Source organism: Lacerta agilis, chromosome Z, assembly GCF_009819535.1.
Source record: "Lacerta agilis isolate rLacAgi1 chromosome Z, rLacAgi1.pri, whole genome shotgun sequence".
Classification (NCBI taxonomy): Eukaryota; Metazoa; Chordata; class Lepidosauria; order Squamata; family Lacertidae; genus Lacerta; species Lacerta agilis.
The window spans coordinates 25668751-25692187 of record NC_046331.1 but is presented as its reverse complement, the minus strand read 5'-3'; the positions used below and the strand labels follow the sequence as shown (position 1 = coordinate 25692187).

Below are 23437 nucleotides of genomic sequence, written 5' to 3'. Positions count from 1 at the left end.
ATCTACTACCAAAGCCTGTAGTTATAGTAGAAGGATTCAGGTTCTACAAGCAGGTCCACCTTGAAAGCATGTTTCTTCAGTGACTGCAATGTTTTTTTTATAGAATAAAATACATGCGTGCGCACACAGCTTTTAGAATGTGACTTTAAGCTATATTCTGGGAATGGGGGGACCTGTGGCCCTCCAGATATTGTGAGACTACAGCTCCTATCATCCCTTGCCACTGACTATGTTGGCTAGGGCAGATGGGAGCTAGAGTCCAGCACCATCTTGACAGCCATTGGTTCCCCATATTTGCTCTGCACACTTTCACTTAAGTTCTGAGCAAACATGCATGGGGTTGCACTGCACAGACTGGGTTAACGATGCACAAACAGATAAAAAAATGTGGATGTGGACTTCACAGTGAAAAGTATATGGAAGACACATCAAAACTGAAGGAAGCTCCCCTTCCATAATGCAAAAAATTGGAATGACAATTGAGACTGCAGCAAGGGATGTAGTGGAAGGCCAAAGGAGGGCTAGAAAAGAAACAATGCACACAAGTTCTGCAGAAAAATGATAAGCCACTCAGGATGTGAAAAAGGATTCCTGCCTTCCCGAGAGCTGGTTTAAAGATTGATGTTTCAGAGGGTGCAATAAAAAGTGGTATATTCAAGGTGGTGTTAGCCTGTAAGAAATCAGAAAGGTCCACACATTGGCAAAGATCTGAGACGGAGGACCTGTTGAACTCCAACTCGCATAATCTCTCACCATCAACCATGCTAGTTAGGGTTCATAGGAGTTGAAGTTCAACAATATCTGGAGTACCATGGGTTCCCTGTTCCTGACATAGATATTATACCATAGAAAGATAAACACCAATGTTTGTTTCCTTGGTGGATAGTAGTAATTCAGACCATGCAAAGAGAGTAGGAATCCTAGAAATATATAACAGAGGCAGAAATGAACTGGGCACTGGGCCTGCTTTGTCTGTCATCTCATGCATAGAGTACAAAGAAATTTTTTCATATATCAAAACAGAGGAAGTCATCACAAAAAAATGCACTCAGGAGAAAAGACAGTAGTGCCCATGGGAGTGATTCAAGCAAATGTGGAATATAACAAGCAACAACTGATGGATTGACATTTTATTGAGAAATGGGGAGTGGCATTATGGGGATGGCGACTGGATCAATAAACTTATCATGGGCTGGAAATCTATAAAAGATCTGACAATCGTTTTCTCCAAACTCCATTAAAACAGACAATGAACAGTTATAAAGGACATTGAATCAGACATCAGAAGTGTTTAAAGAGGGCAGAGGAACTTTATACCATATAAAGGGACAAATGACATTATGTTTATGACATTCTGTTTATGGCATGATGGTTTTAAAAAAAGACTATGACAGCAAGGTAGGAAGAGAAGAAGAAGAAGAGTTTGGATTTGATATCCCGCTTTTCACTACCCGAAGGAGTCTCAAAGCGGCTAACAATCTCCTTTCCCTTCCTCCCCCACAACAAACACTCTGTGAGGTGAGTGGGGCTGAGAGACTTCAGAGAAGTGTGACTAGCCCAAGGTCACCCAGCAGCTGCATGTGGAGGAGTGCATACACGAACCCGGTTCCCCAGATTACGAGTCTGCCGCTCCTAACCACTACACCAAACTGGAAGCCATGTAACTACCAAGCAACTTTCTCACAGACAAAGAAGGTGATAGCACCATATGATAAGAAGCCATTCTTGCCCATCTAAGGTGACAAGTGATAGCGGTATGAACAGACCTCTAGATTTGCCTTATATCTTTGTATTGTATTGTATTGTATTGTATTGTATTGTATTTTGAGTTGATATTTTATTCTGAATCACTCTGTGCATGCTCTACTTTAATCTGTGTTTGTGGTGTTCTCTACATTCTTCTGGCATGACTTGTCTTTGAGAAACCTATTGTGGGTCTTAGTAAACACCCCCCCCCACCTTTTATTGAGGTTCGCAGACCCAAAATTAGTAACCACAGCATCTTTTTCTAAGTGCTCATGGATTGATTGTTTAACTATACTGAAAATACTATAAAATCGTACATAAAACTGTAAATGAAAGGCAGAATCAAAGATAAAGGTTAAACAACAGAACAAGGGGCAAGAAAAACAAGCAATAAAAATCAAATGATTAATAAAATTATAATGAAATCAGGGTACCACCATGACAATTTATAGCTATCCATGAAGCACTTTTGTATAGATCTTTGCAACAGTGCAAAAGGAGACAACTTATAAGTCACCACCCACCCCGGCCACAAAATGTACTATCTAACAATATATAACAGTATCTCTTAAAGGGACCCCTGACCATTAGGTCCAGTTGCAGACGACTCTGGGGTTGCGGCGCTCATCTCACTTTATTGGCCAAGGGAGTCGGTGTACAGCTTCCAGGTCATGTGGCCAGCATGACTAAGCCGCTTCTGGCAAACCAGAGCAGCGCACGGAAATGCTGTTTACCTTCCCGCTGCAGCAGTACCTATTTATCTACTTGCACTTTGATGTGCTTTCGAACTGCTAGGTTGGCAGGAGCAGGGACCGAGCAACAGGAGCTCACCCTATGGTGGGGATTCAAACCGCTGACCTTCTGATCAGCAAGCCCTAAGTTCTGTGGTTTAACCCACAGTGCCTTTTGGAGTATAACCACAATAAAAAAATATCCAGAAACTTCAAGTGGGGTTCCAAGTACAAAGGACAAAACAATATGTAACGTAGAAGATCTTCTATCTCAGCAGTTCCACAAAGGCATCTATACTGAGCACGAGGATATTGGCAATCAATCATGCCAATAGCATAGTCTGAAAGCAGATAGCCATAAAGGCTTGTCTGAGCTTAGGTAAGGTAAGATTAACTCAGTATGAAGATCTACACTGGCCATTTTTATACAGCCAAAAGTATATGAAAAGGATGAACTTAAAATTATTGCTCTATTAGATAGTACTCTTTGTTCAAAATCCTTTTTCTTGAGTATTAGAAGTACTCAATGCCCAGGGTAGTAAAAACAAGTGAGATCTGCAACAAAATGTTGGCAGTGTGGAGGATTTCTGTTCAGACTCTGGCCAGACAGTCATGCCCATTTACTAATTGATGGATCGATTTCACTTCCTATGAAACACCCCAAAGTGATTTAACAATATAAACAATCTTGTTCTGCAGTTGTGCCTTGCAAAAACCCAATCTTATCCACAGAATTGAAGCTCAGTTAAGGAAAATCACCATATCTGACAAGATCCAATTCAGTGGGAAAGATCTGATCTTCACAAGGCACAGCCACAGCATAACTAAACAAGGTATCGGACCCAGGGAAATTAATTGGTACATACTACAATCAAAATATGGGTCAAGTGAAAGATGAGATGATATCTGCAGGAGGTCCTCTTCTGCAGAGCTCAGTAATCAGCTGAGTACAGAAAGGCTTATGATCTTTTAGGAATCCTGGTCCCAAGCCGAACAGGGCTTTTTACACCAGTATCTGTACCTTGAACTTAGCCTGGGAGGCAGTGTAATTCTTTCAGCAGCAGCATAACATGATGACAATATTCTGCCCCTGTGAGCACTAAAGCTGCTACCTTTTGCACTAGCTGCAACTTCTGAACCACCTTCAGGGGCAGCCCCACACAGAGGGCTTTGCAGTCATTTAGGTAAAGGTAAAGGGACCCCTGACCATTAGGTCCAGTCGTGTCCGACTCTGGGGTTGCGGCACTCACCTCGCATTACTGGCCGAGGCAGCCGGCGTACAGCTTCCAGGTCATGTGGCCAGCATGACTAAGCCACTTCTGGCGAACCAGAGCAGCGCACGGAAATGCCATTTACCTTCCCGCTGGAGCGGTACCTATTTATCTACTTGCACTTTAACATGCCTTCGAACTGCTAGGTGGGCAGGACCTGGGACCGAGCAACAGGAACTCACCCCGTTGTGGGGATTTGAACCGCCGACCTTCTGATCAGCAAGCCCTAGTCTGTAGTAATTCAGGATACTATGTTCTACACGCCCCATTAGTTTCCTGCCCTCTGGCAGTCAGTTAGCATTTCATTGGCACTAAGCATGCTCAAGTCATCACTGACCTACTTTGGAGGTTACCCTGTAGTTTCCCCACTCTTAATTATGTTTTCTAGTTCTGTCTGTTGATTGTGCTTGGATTTGGCTACATAGTGTATGTTGACATTGGCAGCTTCGTGACATGCAGCTAGTTTCAGGTTCAATCCTTAGCATCTCCAGGTAGAAGTGGGAAAGGCTCTGGCCAGAAACCATGGCTATCCAGTGCCTGTCACCAGGGCTTTTTTTCCAGCTGGAACTCACTGGAACTCAGTCCCATCACCTCTCAGGTGGGTGCCATTGCCATTATAAGAGAATGAGAGAGGTGTTCATGGTGAGTTCCAGCACCTCTTTGTCTAGAAAAACAGCACTGCCTGTCACAGTAGACAGTCCTGAACCAGATGAACTAATGGTCTGACCCCCCCCCCAAAAAAAAAAACCTAGCTTCACTCATTCACTTAGCAGATCTGGGACTCATTCTCAACCAGAGGGCCTCAAAGTAGCTTGGAATAAGCAATTACAGTCAAATGATTCAAAAAGAAGTAGAAATTAATGGATCCATGATAAGGAAACAAGCGATTAAACATATTTTTGAAATACTGAACTCTTAAACAAAAGTAAACACCTACTCACACATGGAGAAGAATGTTCCTCTGAACATACTGGTGTAGTGATTTTGGGGGGTTGGGGCAGGGGAAGAAGTCTGTGCAGTTGAGTTGCTATGGTGCTTTTGCCAATCTGGTGCCCTCCAAATGTTTTTGAACTTCAACCCCAGCCAGTGTTCAAAACATCCGAAGGAAAAGTAAGGAGCTGTTTTACACTGAGTCAGACCATTAGCCTATATAGTTTAGTGCACTGTCTACACTGGTTGGCAATCGCTCAGAAGGGTTTCAGACGGAGGACATTTCCAGTTCTACCTCAAGATGCCAGGAATTTAATATAGGGACCTTCTACATGTAAAACAGATGCTCTGCGACTGAGCTACAGCCCTTCCCTCTAGGGTTGGTGAAGGCTGTGCTATGGTGTCTTCCCCACCTCCCTCTCTACCCAAGCTTGCAAACTCTTTGCATCTGCTGTATGTAAGCATCTAATGGCTTACTTACAGCAGAACTGCTGCCAGCTTCGTATTAACATAAGGAAAACGTGGAAGGAAAGCACATCTTGGTGTTATGTCTGGTGGTTTTTTAAGGTTTAGAAATGTGGCTACAATCTATAAGCTACTTAATGCAGCACGGTTGCCTAAAGCTAACATTGCACCATTCAAGTCAATAGAACAGACCCAACTGTTCAATTGTTTTATAGACTGCAGCCTAAAGCTATCTACACTGTTGTCCCACCCCCTTTTTTTTGTTCTCACGCACTAGTGGAACTGTTACAATTTATACCATTGACATGGTAATCAATAATGCTCCTTCCCTACTATGAGGGTTAAACGAGGCAAGATGGTAATTGTGAGTAAGCCCACCTAGAACTAAAACAGTGTGAACAAAATCAAAAATTATTTCCAGTAGCACCTTAGAGACCAACATGCACACGAAAGCTCATACCAGGAACAAACTCAGTTGGTCTCTAAGGTGCTACTGGAAAGAATTTTTGATTTTGTTTTGACTATGGCAGACCAACACGGCTACCCACCTGTAACTAAAACAGTGTGGTGTAGCAATTAGACTCTTGGGCTCATATCACCATTCAGACATGAAGCTCAGAGGGTGAGTTTTCTGCATCACTATCTCTTAGCCTAACCTACCTCTCCAGGTTGTTGTGAAGGTGAGGGGTGGGGGGAACCATGTATGCTTCCTTGACCTCATTGGGGGAAAGGTGAAATATAAGTGTAATCATAAATAAATGAATGAATTTTAGGCTCCAGGTGTAAGCATCATTAGGGCCATGGTGGAAGAAGAGAAAGGATTAACCCATATCCTGGCATGTCACAGTCTTAATCCTGTTTCCTCTTTTCCATGGCAGCTATTTGAATGAAAAACAAAAATCTTAAATCACTCAAAACCCAATCAATGTTACATCTAGTTTGGTTCTAATCCTTGGCATTTCCAGGCAGGGCTGGAAGAGACTCCTTTCTGAAACCCAAGAGAGCTGCAATCAGCGATCATAAACTGAAGGTACCCAAAATGGTGCCCTCTAGATTTCTTTTTTCTACTACAATTCCTGTCAGCCCAACCGGTATGGTTAATGGTCAAGAATCATGGGAGCTGTAGTCCAACTATGGGTATATATGAAGAGCACCACATTTGCTCCCCCTTGGAGCAGACAAGGCTAAGCTAGATGGACCAATGGTCTGATAAGTTATGAAGAACATAGAGCAAGAGCAGTTCTCAGTCTTCTCTTTCCTTTTGAACACATTCTTCTTAGAATGTGAAGAGGGATTTATCCTTAAATCACTGTGGGAATTGTAGTTCTGGGAGGGGAATACAGTGGTACCTCGGGTTAAAAACTTAATTCGTTCCAGAGGTCTGTTCTTAACCTGAAACGGTTCTTAACCTGAGGCGTGCTTTCACTAATAGGGCCTCTTGCTTCCGCTGAGCTGCTGGCGCGCGATTTCCGTTCATATCTTGGGGCAAAGTTCCTAACCTGGAGCAACCACTTCCTCGTTAGCGGAGTTTCTAACTTGAAGCATCTGCAAGCTGAGGTACCACTATAGGAGTATATAAATTATATGGAATAAATAAACAAATCATAATGTAATAGCTGTGCCAGATCTGAACCTGGGATCTTCTTAGAGGAAAAAGCAACAACTCCAATCCTTCTTGAATCATACTGCCCTGTTGTTTGACCCCAACAACTGGTATTTGTTTATTATTGCCTTTATATCCTTCCTTTTCCCCAAGGTGGCACACATGGTTCTGCCCCTCCATATTCTGTGGAGGTAGGCTACCCTGTGAGGTAGGTTAGGCTGAGAGAGAGTGATTGGCACAAAGGTACCCAATGAACTTCACAGCTGAGTGGGGATTCCCAACACTAACCACTACATAACACCAGTTTTTAGTGGAAGATCCTGTCCCTTATCATATCTAGAAGAAGCCTCAGGGTGCATCTATGTGCCTCTTAGACAAAGACATCACATTTTCTGCATGAGAGAAACTAGATTAAAGTTTGTAATCCTGTACACACTTATGTGGGAGTAAGCCTCACTGAGTTTACCTCTGCAAAGACTATCTATAGAACTGTCAGTCATGCAATAAGGAAGCCATAAACCTCCAACACATCTTGAAAACAGATATGTAAATGGAAGAATTCATACATATGCAGTTGATGGGCATAATCTGTAGCTAGAGAATTTGCATTCATTTTTTCCTGATGTCTTTTCCCTATTGGAAAGTTCCCTTTCAGAGGGAGGGGGTTCTTTTGTACTATTTTAGTAGTATGACATTTCTAATTCAACTGTAGCTGAATTTACTTTAGCTATTTTGCTTGAAATAACTTTAGTTATTTTACATTTATAATCCAGCTTCCAAAAAATAAAACAAAATTCCCCAAGAAAACTTCATAAACTCCCAGAGACGTCTGATAAAAAGAAAACATGCCAATTGTATTCGGAAAGAATTTGTAGTTTCTCATAAAACTTATAAATAGGGGGAAAAAGTGGATCCAATTGGTTAATTTTATGGTGCTAACACATAACAATTTCTAACAATTTGCATGCAACCCATTCTAAATATCTTTGACTCTTTCAATTAAAGCTACCATTGAGGAATTACTAAAGCAATTTTATGCAATTACTTATTTATAGGCTGCCATGGTACAGAATTAAAATAAGAGGTAACTGATTTAGAGTTTAAAGGTGTCCAATCTCTTATTTTTTAAATAAAAAGTTACTATTACTCTAAGAACACAAGAAGCATAAGACCAAACAGAACCAACATGCCTTTGCATGCACTTGAATTAGGCAGAACATGAAAATATGCCATTCAAACCTGTTTGGTAGAAATACATATGCTTAGTGAGAAACTGAAATTACAAGGTTCACAAACAATATGCAATTATGATGTAAGGCTTGATCCTCTAGATACTTTTGTAAATTTTAACCTTTGCCAGTGTATTCATGGATCAACTGGACGGGGAAATCAATCGATAAAGCCACTTCCGCTCATGAGCAGGAGGTGGCGTTGCAGGCATCATGCACCGAGCACATGTGCAGGGGCTGATTCCCTTGGTGGTTAACCCTTCACGGACTTCCAACACCCGGGTTGGGGTCAGATATAGTGGTTAGGGTCCAATGCCTAAGCCAATACCGCTCAACATCCGTAACCAATAAAGTTGTGGCCTTTACGCCCATTAAATTCAATATCAATGTCTCGTGTGTCGTTCTTCTTCACGGGAGGGAGGGACATTGCCACGCAACAACATTCTATATAGTTTTGAGGAACCAGCACTTTGAATTGTGTCCCAAAATGAACTGGCAGCCAGTGCAACAACTATAAATTGGATGATATATGCTAATGTTGGTCTATTCCTGTTAAGAGGAAGAAGGCTGTCTCATTCTGCACTAATGGAAGCTACCAGATTATTTTCAAAGACAGCCCCATGCACACTGCATTACAATCATCTACAAAGTATGGATGACAGTGGCAAGGTATCTGTCCCCCATTAGCAGGCATTGGCAGTGTTAGATAAAGTGGCTTGCTGTGTGGAGCAGAAACGTAGCAGGACACCTGAGTAACGCACCTGGTCCCCGCGTGTGTAACTCTGTTCAGAACAGGGCAGTAATCCCACCTATTCCTTTGTGAACAACTCCATGTAGTCTGGATTTTATCAAGACATTTCCTTAAGGGTAGCGTTTTTAGTAAAGGATTTTATTACACAGTCTACATAGATGAGCAAAGGTTATTGGTTGTCACTGTTTCATGGATAATTTTTTGGACTGTATCCCATGCAAATAGTAAATAGGCCCACATATTTATTTTTCTGTTATTGAAATATTGCAAATGTCTCCTAGGCTACTAGGGGGAAATCATTAAAAATACCTGATTTGTTGCTCAGGGTTACAAGGTAACTTAGATGATGACAGTGTTGTTTTTGGAAATTGCACAGGCAATTCTGAAACCTTCATGTTAGAAATTGCCACCAAGCAAGTAAATAAGACGGAGCAGATAATTGTCTTTTAATTAGATATAATCAATTTCAGTCAGCAGTGATACATTGATTTTTATTTTCTCGGGAAAAAAGGATCTACATCCATATATTTTACCTTCCTTTAGAGTTGATTTCCTGCATTAATTGCTGGCCTGAATATTAACATTTATTTGTGCTTATTTCACACTTATTTTCCATCATTAGAAATGTATTAAAATTACTCTGACTATAATTGCAATCTCCTGCTAGCTGGTTTTCAAATGAGGGTTCCTTTGTGTCATGGACATTATACTGTCTCTCAGATAATTTCAACTTTCTACTTGATGTACAGTTTTCCTTTATTACTTCAGAGCTGGATGGCGGGACCAAACCTTCCCTCATAGCTATTAATTAGGCATTTGCTGTACACTAGAAGGCTAATAAGCCAGAAGCAACTACATTAGACCTCAGTCTTGCAAGGTTTTAAGCACCTTCCCATGAGTTGCTGGGTACTTTCTATTCCAAATTACCCACACTGTGCATTAATGAGCTCCACCATCCTATGCAACTGAACACCTTTATAATGCCTGTTAAAATGATTGGCTAGGTTTTACTCATAAAAAATCCAATATGTCTTTGATGCACCAAGCATATGAGTACAGAATTGAATCACAGGCACCTGGGAAGACTGCAGAGTGTAGGCCATTGATGAGATTATTTGTAGAAACACTTACAAACCCTTCCCAGACACCTTATCAAAAACAAGGTTAAGCACGACAATCTCCCAGCCAGAGGTGGAGCTAGCTGCTCCGGCACCAGGAATGGGACACATTCTGTACACCTGGGGCAGGGCTAGCCACGCATGGTGGCGGGGTGAGTGTCCCAGGGGGGCGGGGAAGCAATGTCACACACCCCCAGGCAATGACACCCGGGGTGGACTGCACCCACCGCACCCCCTTCCTCCATCAGTGCTCCCAGCATGCCATCCACAGAAATTTCACTGGAAAAAAATTACATTCCTTTTGATTATTTTCAAATGTAATTTCTTTTCTCATTAATTGATGGAGAATAGTTGAAATGAATGTGGGACAAATCTGTGGCCCTCCAGATATTGCTGGACCTCTAACTCCTAGCCAGCACAACCAATGGTCATGGGAAATGGAAACTGGGGAAGGAATTCTTCAAGGACCACCTCTCCTCATATGAACCTACCCTGATATCATCTTCTGAGGCCATTACTCATGTGCCTCTTCCATGAGAGGAACGGAAGGTGGCAACATGAGAACAAGACTTTTCTGTAGTGGTTCCATCATTATACACCTTTAGGCACCAAGCAAAAACCAGGCCTTTGGATGATTGACATCCACTGCCCTTTTAAAATGTGTTGGGGATTATTGGGGAGGGGATTATTGAGTTGTTCCTGTTATTGTTTTTATTGTTTTGTCTTTTTATACTGTGATTTTATGTTGTGAACCGCCCCGACACCTGCGGGTATAGGGCAAAATACAAATTTCATAAGTAATAATAATAAATTATAATTTCCCATCCTTGCTGCACACACTGAAACTCAGAAGTCTCACTGTCTTTTGAGGGAATGTTCACAGAGCAAAACAAAACTCAATGGTCTAACTTGGCAGAAGAGATAGATGGTTGTAACAGACAAGTTGAAATGTATGAAATATATTATTCTTCACATTGAAGGTGCTGAGATATGCCCCCCCAAAAAAAGTTTAATGTAACTTCTTGCACTCAGCTGTTCAGGGCTCATTTCATCCATGAGCTTCACATAATGAAAGGAAGTTTCTCAGGGATGAGGAACCTACCATTGTTGTTGGACTACAACTCTATCATCCCTGACCATTGGCCAAGTTGGCTGGGGCTTATGGGAGGTAGAGCACAACAATAATCCTGTTTTAAATGCTGCAGTCAAGGACAACTCTTTCAGCTTCTGTCATTCTCCTACCTCGGGGGCTGTGAAGTGATGCTTCGGAAGCCCGTCCTCCATCTCCACAGTGACTTTGGTCAAATGGAAGGCACTGGTCACCTTTTCCTGCCACTACTTCATAGTTTTTGGTCAAATCCTTGGTTTCACTGAGAGATTTCACCTTGTAAACTCTTCTGGTATTTGTATCTGACAAGTAAAGGGATTCTGATACTGGGTCCATGGCTAGGTAGTACTTGTGAGCTGGACTTGTGCTATTGAGAAAAGGAAGGAGAAACACAAAATAATAATTAGTTACTGTAAGAACAAACTCTCCACCTTCTGGGATGTCTTTTCACACCAAATCATCCCCCCCTTTAAGTCATCATTTTTATATCAAGGGCTGCAATTCAAAATAAAACCCACAAATTATATGGAAGTGAAAAGTTGCTACATTGCAGGGCATTGTATGGCAACTGGCATGGAAGGACTCCTGCAGGAAGGATAGAAAGCATGTGGTACTCCTCTGTATATAACTGACATCTCCCATCAGTCCCACAAACTATGACCAGTGGTCAGGGATGATGCATGCTGCAGTTTAACAACATCTGGAAGGCTACAGATTGCCCATCCCTTCACCAAGATATGGTTCTTCTTCAAGACATTTTCAATGATCTCAAGCTCAATGCATTGCCAGTTGGAAAAAAAATCATAAAAACCCCAACCCACTTTCCAAAAATTCATCACAACTTCAGAAGAAATTCTGATAACTCAGTAACAGTCTTCAAAGTATATTTTCCTTTCTGCCAAATCTAAATTAATAAATAAAAATGCCTAGGGGAAGGAAAAAAAAAATCTTGACCAGGTGAACTTTCTTGCTGAGGAAACTCCACAGTTGTTGCACCAATAATGAAATAAAACCAAATCCTTCTTATGAATTTATATCTCACCCTATAATATAGATGTTTTCCAGGGCTGCTTGATGCATTATGATAAGGGAAACTATCGGATTCTTGGCTGGTAGGCTATATTTTACCCATCCAAAAGTCAAAGGTTTTTGACAACCACCCATATTTCTGAAATCTCCATCCCCACAAGCAAGAAGTATTATTATCACAGTTCAATGACATATTCCAGCCAGAACAAAGCACTCAATGAGGGCACAGAGCAGAAGCAGTAAGATATATGGCCTGGTGAGGTGTGTGGTGCCTGAGCAGAGTCCCAAGAGCCATACAGCGAGGTCTAGAAGGCCATATTTAGCCCTTTGGTCTGAAGTTCCCTACTCCTGACTTTAGGGGACACACTATTATGTCTTCTCCAATATTTTGAATAAGAACCATTGCAGCCTCTTACTCCCGTTTATGTTTTTATTATATACAAAATAAAAAATAATATTTATTTTTTTAGAGCTCAAAATTTCAGACTTAATCTAGGAATTCTACTAATACATTTCTTTATCCAGTTATCAGCTTATATTAGGAATGGCCCCGTTTCTTTAATGAACTTGCAATAAGTAGAATTATGACCACTAACCACTTTATGAAGTTTATTTGGGGTTATGTACTGTCATGCAATGTTAGGGTCCTTTAGGCTGGCTGATGTAATCACTGGGCTTCCTCCTTGTGGATGGGCACACAAGCAAGCAAACATAATGACAGTGATTTGTGATGGTTCAGATAAAGCTGGATTGGCTTGATTCAAAAGTTTTCAATTGCAGGGGAATGAGAGTGTGAGAAATAAGCAATCAACTCAAAGAACAATCATTAACAAATAACAAATAAGAAGCATGTACTCAAGCAGGGTGCTTGAATGATGCTTTCTGCTGATTAGCAGCTTTATATATTATCTCAAGAAGATAGTAGGAGAGCTCTCAAGTCTTTGAATAGCTTGGGGGAGTGGAATCATCCAGTTCCAGCTGTTTTTCCTCAAAAAAATTATATTTGATTAGTGCATGACCTAAGGAAAGCTTCTTGGCTTTTTTTTCTTCTCAGCAAGAGCTTCCAACAAGAACAGCTGGAACAAGTTCTTTTGCAACAGTATTCCCAACTAAGAACGACGTCAATTATATAGATAACATATTTATGTGTTCCTGCCAAATCTCATTGTCAGCAGATTGTAATCCTTTCCGTGCAGCCATGTGCAAGCATGCTTCTGTTACACTGAGGCCATTCAAATGAGGGAGTTGCAAAGGACTTAAATATCAATTATGATACAAATTTTGTTAACTTAGTGTCTTCCAAGTGATCCCATCAGTGGTTCATGGTCTAAGGGAGATTAGTTCATCTCAGGCAAACATGCTTACAAGTTCCATTCAGCCCTTGATACTCAATGTGGCAATGTCAGCTTACAACTTAACAACTTCTTAACATCTGAAGAGGACTCATATTCCCACATTAATGAAATAATCAATATAGGGGTTTAGCTATAGGTTTTGTGCCCAGTTCATCACTTAATTTGCTACTTGTTACACTCACATTCACACTTTAGTCATGTCTTGTACATTGGGGTTGCCACCCTATGGCCCTCCACATGTTGCTGGACTCCAACTCCCATCATCCCTGACCACCGGTCATGCTGGCTGGGGCTGATTGGAGTTTTCCAACAACATCTGGACGTCCATAGGTTCCTTATCTTTGTTATAGATTTTGTTAACATATCATTTGCTTCATCTCATCTTCGCACAGAATCACAATTTTTAATGCCTGTTGGTTTTTGTACATGATAGTGCTGATTTTTTAAAACTTGTCTGAATAGGATTTCATTTGTAAGAATTCAAAACTTGGTGGAATCTGGTCTCTATCATTGAATGGTATAGTTGGGGGGGGGTACTAAATAGACCTCCAGTTGGTCATGTTGCTACTGCTTAATGGGAGGCAGAAGGAAAGGGGCAAGGAACTGGTGAGGTTAGCATGGTGGAAACGCACAGGCAGAATCCATCTGGTGCTTCCACAGGTGCCTTTGCACCACACTAACCTTGACACCACATTGTCTCTCCCCCTTTACTTCCTGGTAACAGCAACCACAAAACCTACCAGAGGTCAGGTGAGCACCACCAGCTCATCCCACAATCTTCTATTGCTGTTCTCCCATCTGCATTTTAAATTTCTCCATAATTCAAGGATTGGTTCTCCTGAAAAAAGTTACATCTATACAAATACAATTTCCTTCACAATATCTATGTTTTGTGTTGTTGACTGGGGTGAGCATTGCAATTATTCTCATCTATAATCACTACATTTCAGATGTGGACCCAACACTCAGATGCAGGTGGAAGTTGATAGGTGGTGACTTTCACCAATCCATGTTGGCAAAATACATTACAGATATGAGCTCTCTGATGCAATTCTGCACTACACACATTATCTCAATAATGAGCCAAAAATACTACACAGGAGCAGACAAGTAAACTGCTCATGTGTTTAAAATACTTAAAGTAACCAGTCATATGAAATCAGCTCAGTAAAGGAGATCACAATGAGTATACATCTCTGGTTAAACACTAATCTGGTTAATATTGCCATCTCTATGCTAGCTCCATTCTCACCACCTTTGCACAATAGATTATATTCCAGCAACACAAAAGGTCAGATGTCATCCATCCCTCATGTTTCTTCTTCCTCCATTGAGGCAAGCAAGAGGCAAAATCATAGTTCAAGTTCAGTGACTCAAAAGCACTAAAGGACGAAGGCATGGGTCAGTAAAAGTTTCTGCCTGGGGCAAAGGCATGGTACAGAGAGAGGGCATATGAGCAACTTTGACCATCGGGCTTGAGGTCCCCCATACCTGATCTAGTCTTTAATTTTATGCTTTTAATCACCAACATTCGGTGTAAGGAGACAGTGACTTCCATCCCATCCTGTTTGTTGCAATCATTGCTGCTTCTGTTCTGCTGCAATTCAGCTTTGCTAAAACCTGTGTTATTCTCGCTATGCTCTATGGCCGAAATGAACCTCATTGCATTTCAGTGAAAGGGGAAAATTACAAACAATGCAGAAAATGACTTAATTACTTATGTAACATTGTCAGACTAAAAACAACATTGAATGATGGTGTATGTTCATATAATTTCCATTTCAGACCTCAAACATGAGAATTGTGGAAATGTATTGTGGAACTGAGGTCAGAATTCCATTTCTGACCTTGAATATGTAAACTATGGCATCTTCCACTCCCATTTCCATTTCTGATGGAATTCTCTTACACCCTTAATTCTATATCACAACAGTTCTATTGTCATGCTTTTCAGCTTTCATTCCAGAGAGCAATGAAAGCAATTAAACTGCTTTTAATAAAATGAAGCCTGGTGTGGCAATGTCAAATCTATGTAATACCTGTCTATATTACTGATTAATTCTAGAGCCAAAAATGAAAGTTAAGGGTGATAACTTTTATGAGCAGACATTGGTGCTTAACTTCTTCAATTATATCACCCACATTTTTGCTAATATGTAAGTTTATACTGTTGTCAAGGGAGTTCTAATAGAGGGTCAGGTAGAATATTGAACTTCCATAATGAAGAATTATTAGAAGAAGCATGTGGAATTAAGAATTTGCTAATTAGAGATGGCTGTTGCAAGGTATCTATTATCATTCATTGACAACACAGTTTCCTCATAGTTGCTGACTACAAGTTAGTTTGGTTCAGGGCAGACACTGGTCACATTATTTGACCAAAAAGATAAAACTGAGCAATGCAATAAGAGGGCGATTCCGAAGGAAAAGGGGCAGAAATAAAACGAGGAATCAAGAGATGTCACAGGATTCCACTCTAAATCATGCAAAAATAGGTAGCTCTTGTTGGAATTAGCTCCTCTCATTAGGGTGGTAGCCAAGCAGTATGATTAGGTCTTTTTACATGAGAATTCTGTGCCCTGTACATGACATTAATTTTTTTTGGGGGGGGGACTTCTAAAACTAATTCATTGAAATACACTCATTTAGATTCCTCTGCTCCCAGCATCACTAATGGCCTTAGAGGTTACTGGCTTGATTCCATCAGATTAATCCTATCAGAAAGCCAATTAAGACAGCCAGGTATGGCTGCATTGGTTGTCCAAAAATTGTACACTCTACCCAATAGCGGCTGGTGTGTTGGGGCAATGTCAAATATAGGGATGTCATAGACTTCAGTGGGAATTGCCAATGTTCGCGTATTCATCTCATGTCCAGAACAGAAATAACACAATAAAGCATAATAATGTCATTAATTACATACATTTCTGACATAATGGACAGCCAAGACAAATAATGTAGTTTTTGCCCAAAGCCAAATTGCAGCAGAACAGAAATAGCACTGCATGTGATTTACTTGGGGTGGAACAGAGACTGATGCCTTCTTCTATCCCTAGTCAAAGAGCTGCCACACCTGAGACAGGTGTTGCTGCATCTTGCCTGGACGGGGCAGGAGTGAGGGCAGAATTTACCAGACTCCAAAATACATATATATCCTTCTAATTTAGGTATAAATTCAGAAGCTACAGTAACACCGTGTATATAGTATTTTTTAAATAGCTTTTCCTCATAAATTACCCGAGAGAGGTTATCTCTGAGTGGTACCCTCCAGTTCACCATGCATCTCTTTATTTAAGCCAGTTGTGACAATGCAGTTTGGCAAATAAGTAATTATTGCTTATAATCAATACACAGCATCACTTTTTGGGGCAGCAATTTGACAAGCAACTTAACTGTGAATTGCACAGAAGCAATTTTTAAAAATAATGACCACACTTTGGAAATTCTGTTGCAGAAGAGAATTAAACATTTTGTTAACAAATAGCATATGGGGGGAAATGTACACTCCCCCTTTCAATTTAAGGCTTAATGCATTTTTGAAAAACAAAAAAGCAAATGGAAAATATTATTATAGCAAATTGTATGCATGCAGGACATTTTAATGTTAAGCCTTGGTTGCAAAAGGCAACAAAGATAATTTGATACAAAAGAGTATTTACTTATCTATTAAATTTCTACCTTGCCTCATCATTTACTTAAGCCCCTAGAATGAGGTTCAATTGAAAATACGCACTTAAGGCACAAACAAAAATAAGGCAATAGTAACCCTTTAGATTATTATCTTTTTCAAAAACAAAGCTGTAATCTTACCAACAAATCAGAGGGGTGGCCATGATCCTGTGGGCACCTTCCTACAATCCCATGCATGTCTACCCAGAAGTAGGTACATGTAAAAGGTAAAGGACCTGTGGAGGTTAAGTCCAGTCAAACTTGACTATTGGGTGCGGAGCTCATCTCACTTCAGGCTGGCGTTTGTCCACAGACAGCTTTCTGGGTCATGTAGCCAGCATGACTAAACCACTTCTGGCACAATGGGACACTGTGACGAGTGTCAGAGTGCATGGAAACACTGTTTACCTTCCCGCCACAGTGGTACCTATTTATCTACTCACGCTTGTATGCTTTTGAACTGGTAGGTTGGCAGAAGTAAGTCACACTTGATGGAGCTTACCCCCAAGCAAGTGTGGCTGCTGTCCCAAACACACTTGGGAGCAAGTTTCATTGAACTCAGTGGAGCTTACTTCTGAGTAGTCATAGGGCTGTGGAGAAACAGATTTTCTTTCCATAACACAAACTTTCAAGGCTGAGAAGCTTTGAGAATGTATCTTCACATGGTGAACTATATAGAGACCTTTTCACACCTTTTCATATGTAGTTTATATCTGTGATGGCAGCAGAGTGGGGCCATGTTTTTAGCATTACCTCCACTTTTGCATCTTCTTCCTGCAACAACCATATGTTGAAAAATTTCAATTTGCAACCATCTGCTAGTATGGGGGGGGGGAAAGGAAGGGGATCCATGCAATTGAGGCACCCAGTTGCACAGGTGCCATAATGGCATGCAGCCCCTACACAAAGGCAGGTAGATACTAATGTGTTGAAATTTATCTGCAGCCAAACTAGTACAACAATTGAAAATGCCATTCCTGCCCAATTGCCTTCTGAAATAAAAAGTGTCTGGCCAGTTTCCAGACTCTGGAATGTTGAGCTTCCTTGAGAAGAACTTCCTTTCTTACGCTCAGGAGGAGCCTGCCTTTGATGCTGTGCAGAGCTGGGCCAGGCCGCATCCCAAAACCTGCTCTACACCACTGGTCCCACCAATCTTTGGTCCAAGGTGGTGCCTCTGCTAGTAGCCCACACATGCACGTTCCTCTATTTCATACCATTTGTCCGGCTATTGTCCATGCAGATAACACATAATGCACATTTAGCTATTATTAACAGGCAGTGTCCTTCCTCAGGACCCCGCATGCTATGGCCTTACCCCAGGCCACATCTCTCATGGGTCAAGCCCAAAACCTTATTGAGTGCTAATGCCTGGCTGGAATGTGTTCTTGAATTGAAATAATGCCTCTTGCTTGTCGGGATAGAGCAATGTGTTGGTGTGCATAGAAAACTCTGGCTTTTGTGTGATAACCATATCCATTGCCCTACCCACTTCTTGCCTCCAGCTCTGACCACTACTGGCATGCAGCTTCCACAAGTCTACCCCCAAGGAAATGTGACCCTCAGCCTGAAAGGCTTCTCCACTTCTGCTGCAAGATTAAGGCATTATTATAGTGAAGATCACTCACATGCAGAAAGTATCCTGGTAGAGTCTTGTGTAGCAGGGGTGCCCCATTAAAAGCTGTATTTTTCATGCATTTATTTATATCCTATCTTTTGGCCAGATAAGCCCCTGAACTGGAGCCATTAGGAAGGGGAATGCCCAGATACTAAACTTGTAACGTTTCTATAAATATTATGTATAAAGCTAACCATCTACGAAGAGCTATGTGTTAATTCAGAATCTGGAAACCAAATTCCTATCAAAGACCCTATAGCTCCTCCCCAGTTTTCTTACCTGTGTCTTGTGTCTCTGTTCCTTCAACGGCATATTCGTGCGGGTACCACACAAAAAAGAAAGTAAAACAGAAATTATTAGTGTGGATTAGAAAAGTAAACAAATCGTTAGTAAGTAGGAAAAGGTGCTGATTAATGTTTATTTAGATCAAGTTGTATGCTAACTAGCATAGATGCCATATGACATGCATGACATGATGAGACAACGTGTGTTTGGGCAGTGGGAGATGGAGGGAAGGAAGTAAAGGATGCTGTTTTATGAGGGTGTAGATTTTTTTGGGGGGGGGAACCTCAGGCCTGGGGCGCCAAACGTGGTCCTCTGTTTGCTGCTCAGAACTGTCTCCTCACTAGTCCTGCTTCAAAGCCTGAGTGTTTTTGTCTGGCTGCAGCATGTCCTGGAATTCGAATAATGCCTTATTCTGGATAGTAGAGAAGGGCTTGTGAATGTGTGTTTTAAAACCACACTACTATACAAAGGGTAAAATTTACATTTGTTGTTCCTCCCAGTTTTGCCTCTGGCCCTGCCCATCACAGACATGTGGCCCTAAGGAAGGTACCATGGGAATTATTTTAAAACATAGGGCATGTCCACACTTCTGCTTGCCCCATCGTTTTCCTCCAGGAAAACCCGATCCTTACCACTGAATCAGAATGAACATTAATTGAGTTTTCCATGGACTAACATTTGCTCTGCTTCTAGGTGCAGGAAAAGCAACACGGTAACATTACACCGTAACACAGGTGCAAGCATTTGTCTATGGTAGGGTCCGGGGTATCCTTTAATATAGTTTTTGATGGATGATGATGATGATGATTGCTAATTCAGGGACTTGGGTCCAATTCTAGACATGCTTTCCTGAACTATCCTATCATGTTTTCTACGCAGATAAATTAGAATGCGTTATTACAGCAGTTGGGCAACTATATTTGCTAAACTGATTGCTCTCTAATAGTCATAGATTATAGGGTTGTGTTTCCTGAGTGGGAGCTAATGATTCAAATCCCCACCCCCCCACCCTGAACGGGCAATTTACCTGGAAGGTAGAGTATGTGGTGGGTGGAAAAGGAGTTTTGAAGTTTGAACTGAGAAAGAACTGACAGTTTGAGTTTGTGGCATCCAAGGTTGGGCTACAAAAGTGTTTTTGGAGCTATTCAGAAATGTAAAATGTGGAAGGAATGGACTACGGGCCTTCCATGTGCCTTTTTCTTTTCTTTAAATATATGATTTATTTATTACACTCATTTTACACACATACATGAAGTTCCTGAATGGAACAAAAATTACTATAAGAACATAAGAAGAGCCTGCTGGATCAGGCCAATGGCCCATTTAGCCCAGCATTCTGTTTCACAGGGGCCAACGAGATGCCTTTGGGAAGCCTGCAAGCAGGGCTAGAGCACTTTCCCTCCTGTGGTTTCAAAGACCTGGTGCTCAGAAGTATACTGACTCTGCCAACAGATACATTTGCACTGTAAGAGAAAGCTGTGCTAATATTACATGACAGTCTATCCCCATTTCTTCATTCCCAAGTTATCTTTTAATATATTGCATTACTGCTCTCCAGCTTCCCACTCTTTTCTTTGTAATTTCTATATTTTTAAAACATTATTGTCAATTTCACAATTTGCCATCTGTTCCTATAAGCTTGCAACTCATTCTCTCTTCCTTGCCTTCTGGCTACTTTTCCATGTTTTTGAGAGCATGATTCTCACTAGTGTTAAATTATGCAGCATTTGAATACTATGATTTCTTGGCATCCCTGAATTATCCACATTGATCAACGATTCACACTGTTTAAACAGTCACAAACCATTTATTTCATTTGTGATTGATATTACTAAATTCCAAAAAATAAATAAATAAATCTCTGGGCTTCCACCATATACCGGTATGTATAAAGTACCTCTTTATTTCTTTGCAAAATGTACATTACCGTTATCTGTCCCTCCTAACCACCCTACTTTTCTAAGGTGACCCATGCCATTTCCCTTGAAATTCCTGTCTATTGAGAAATTAGAACCCAACCACTCCCTGTAAGGGGAAACACACACGCCCGTGCACGTGCGCACACCAACACCCACACCCAAAATGCATTCTCATACCTTCCTACGTTATTTCCATTTTATCATCCACTTATGTTTTATTTCTCCATGAGGCTTTTTGAAGTGTTAATATTGAACATTCAAACAAAAAGGCTTCAGCACTTTCAGGTCATGTAGGGAAAGGGAAAGTGCCCAGCGCTACCTGCATACACAGCATGCGCACTAAGCAATGTCACCGCCTCATAAATGCGGGAGCTGCTAACATCTAACAGTATGTGTGATCTGAAAAACAGGAGGGGCAAAGCAAACCCCCATCTATTCCTTACTGGCATACATGAAGGAAATACTGTACATATTCCTATCAGTAGCGGACAGTGTGGTGGGTCAGAGGCACTTACCTGACCTCCTAGCTGGTGAGTTGCTGCTGTTTACTTGGAGGGGGAGAGGCTGTGGAGAGGTCAGTGTGGTGCAAACACACCAGCAGTCAACCCAGTTCACCTGTACCACACCACCCTCCCCACAACCTCATTCTACCCCATAAGCAGCAGCAACTCACCAGCTAGGTCAGCTATGCGCCTCTGCCCATCACACCATCTGCCGCTGATTGAAATTAGTCTAGCACATTTTTTGGGGGGGGAGGGGGTTTCTTTATAACTTTGCTTTCCAATATGAATTAATTCTTTTTGAGCACTCCGAAGTTTCCTACCTTAGTTCAAGGATGCTAATAGAGTTTCCTGAAGGAAGGAGCCTCCGGACAAAATTGAAGTCTCCAATGTATATGCTGCCATCAGTACCAGAGGCCAAGGCGACAGGTGCAAAGAGTTTACTGCTGTGAGATGGACCATTGCAGTTGGCACAGGAAACACTCCTCTGGTGTCCATTGCCCATGACAGTTGAGATTACTGGGGGCTGCTGGGAGATGAATATGTTCTCTCCATTTCCTTTATGGACAATACCTGGTTTAAAAACACAAGCATATAATAAGCACATGCCATTGCGCATAGTATTTTGTCCAGTTCTGTTCACATTGAACACAATGTAAGCTTTTTATTTGCAGTATATTAATATAATCCTACCTATAAAGTTTGTTAAAATAGCTTTCACTTGTAAATATTTCTAAAATGAGACACATGCAAAATCTTGGAAGATCCTAATGATCTTGTTGCTCCAAATTCTTTAAACTTTGAATAGCTGTGCTTCACACTTCTCCATCTCATTATAACCTTTACAACAACATGCATCACTCCTTCTTAAGAACTGCACCATGATGTAATTAAACAATGTAAGGCCACATATATGTTTATTTTCACCCTAAGATACTACTTCTGAAAAATGTTTTAAAGGTCTCTCGAAGGTACAAGTGGCCCTGAATCAAAAAGATAAGAAAACCCCCCTGCTTATTTTAGTGCATGTTGAGCTTGATAAATAATGTGAAAAGATACTGTGATGGATTTCAGAAGGAGTGTATTAGTTTTGGTTTTTTTCAAGGATGAGCAATGTGTCCCTCATAGAATAACATCATTCCAAGGAAGAGACCAATCTAGCCTCATCAGTCAACCAGAGAAGCGGCAGCTCTAAGGAGCCTGCTTCCACTCTCCCTGCCAGATTTTTTAAAACTAAGAAATGATTTTTGTAACTAATAGTCAGTGCCAAAGTTTCCTTTCTTCCTTCTCCCCTCCATCACCTTTCATTCCGTGTTTTTTCTTTCAAATTCTGAGGACAAGGACCATTTTTATTATTGATTGTTCTCTATTGGTCTGGGGAACCTTTTTTGCAGTTAAAGAGAGGGTGCTTGAATATTGAAAAGACTGCCTCCTTCCCTATGGAACCTCTTGAGTGCTGAGATCAGTGGAGGGGACCTCTTGGTACTTCCTCGTCTCTTAGAGCTTGGGGGGGGGGCAGTGGCAGCCCCCAGAGGGGTGTTTTGCACCTTCATTACATAGCTTCAAGAGAATGCTGAAGACACACTTCTGTACTCTGGCTTTTGACACTTGAAGTGTACATTTTTAAGGACTGACCTTCTTTTTATGATTGTGTTTTAATCTGTTTTTAATATTGTGTTTTATGCTGTTACCCACCCTAGGACATTAGGGTGAAGGGCAGCTTAATAATAATAATAATAATAATAATAATAATAATAATACATCCTCATTTTGGCTAACATCTCTAAGAACACCAACCAGAAGCAAGGCAGGAAAGTAAACTCATTATTGGAACAGGTCTTGTGGGAGGAGGAAATGGAGAAGGAAATTTTCCCTGCAAATCCATGATGTCTTAACCCTCCTTTATTAGAAACCAAGGGCTCGCCAGGACCTCTTTGAAGGAAATATGAAGTTTGGGGTCTCTGAGAGCACTCATAAATTGACTGCTCTGATCCGTGGGAGATTTGAGAACAAGGAGGATGCTACAAATAAATGAAGAGCCTTAACTGAAAATGGTGAGAGAAGCTTCTAAAGTTCTTTGTAAAGCACACCAGAGTTCTAAAGTAGGATGTTC

General features: G+C 41.1%; 1 protein-coding gene across 14 annotated transcripts in view; it reads right to left on the bottom strand.

The window, feature by feature from the left end:
• The window catches only part of TENM1 (teneurin transmembrane protein 1), a 379169-nt gene that overhangs the window by 57704 nt on the left and 298028 nt on the right, over positions 1-23437 (bottom strand). For all 14 annotated transcript variants that reach the window (XM_033137208.1, XM_033137217.1, XM_033137214.1 and 11 more), the window contains 3 exons: positions 21648-21897; positions 18900-18920; positions 11087-11319 (listed from right to left, as the gene is read on the bottom strand). In XM_033137208.1, coding sequence (XP_032993099.1) covers positions 11087-11319; positions 18900-18920; positions 21648-21897 — 504 coding nt within the window. The remainder of the gene's footprint in view (positions 1-11086; positions 11320-18899; positions 18921-21647; positions 21898-23437) is intronic.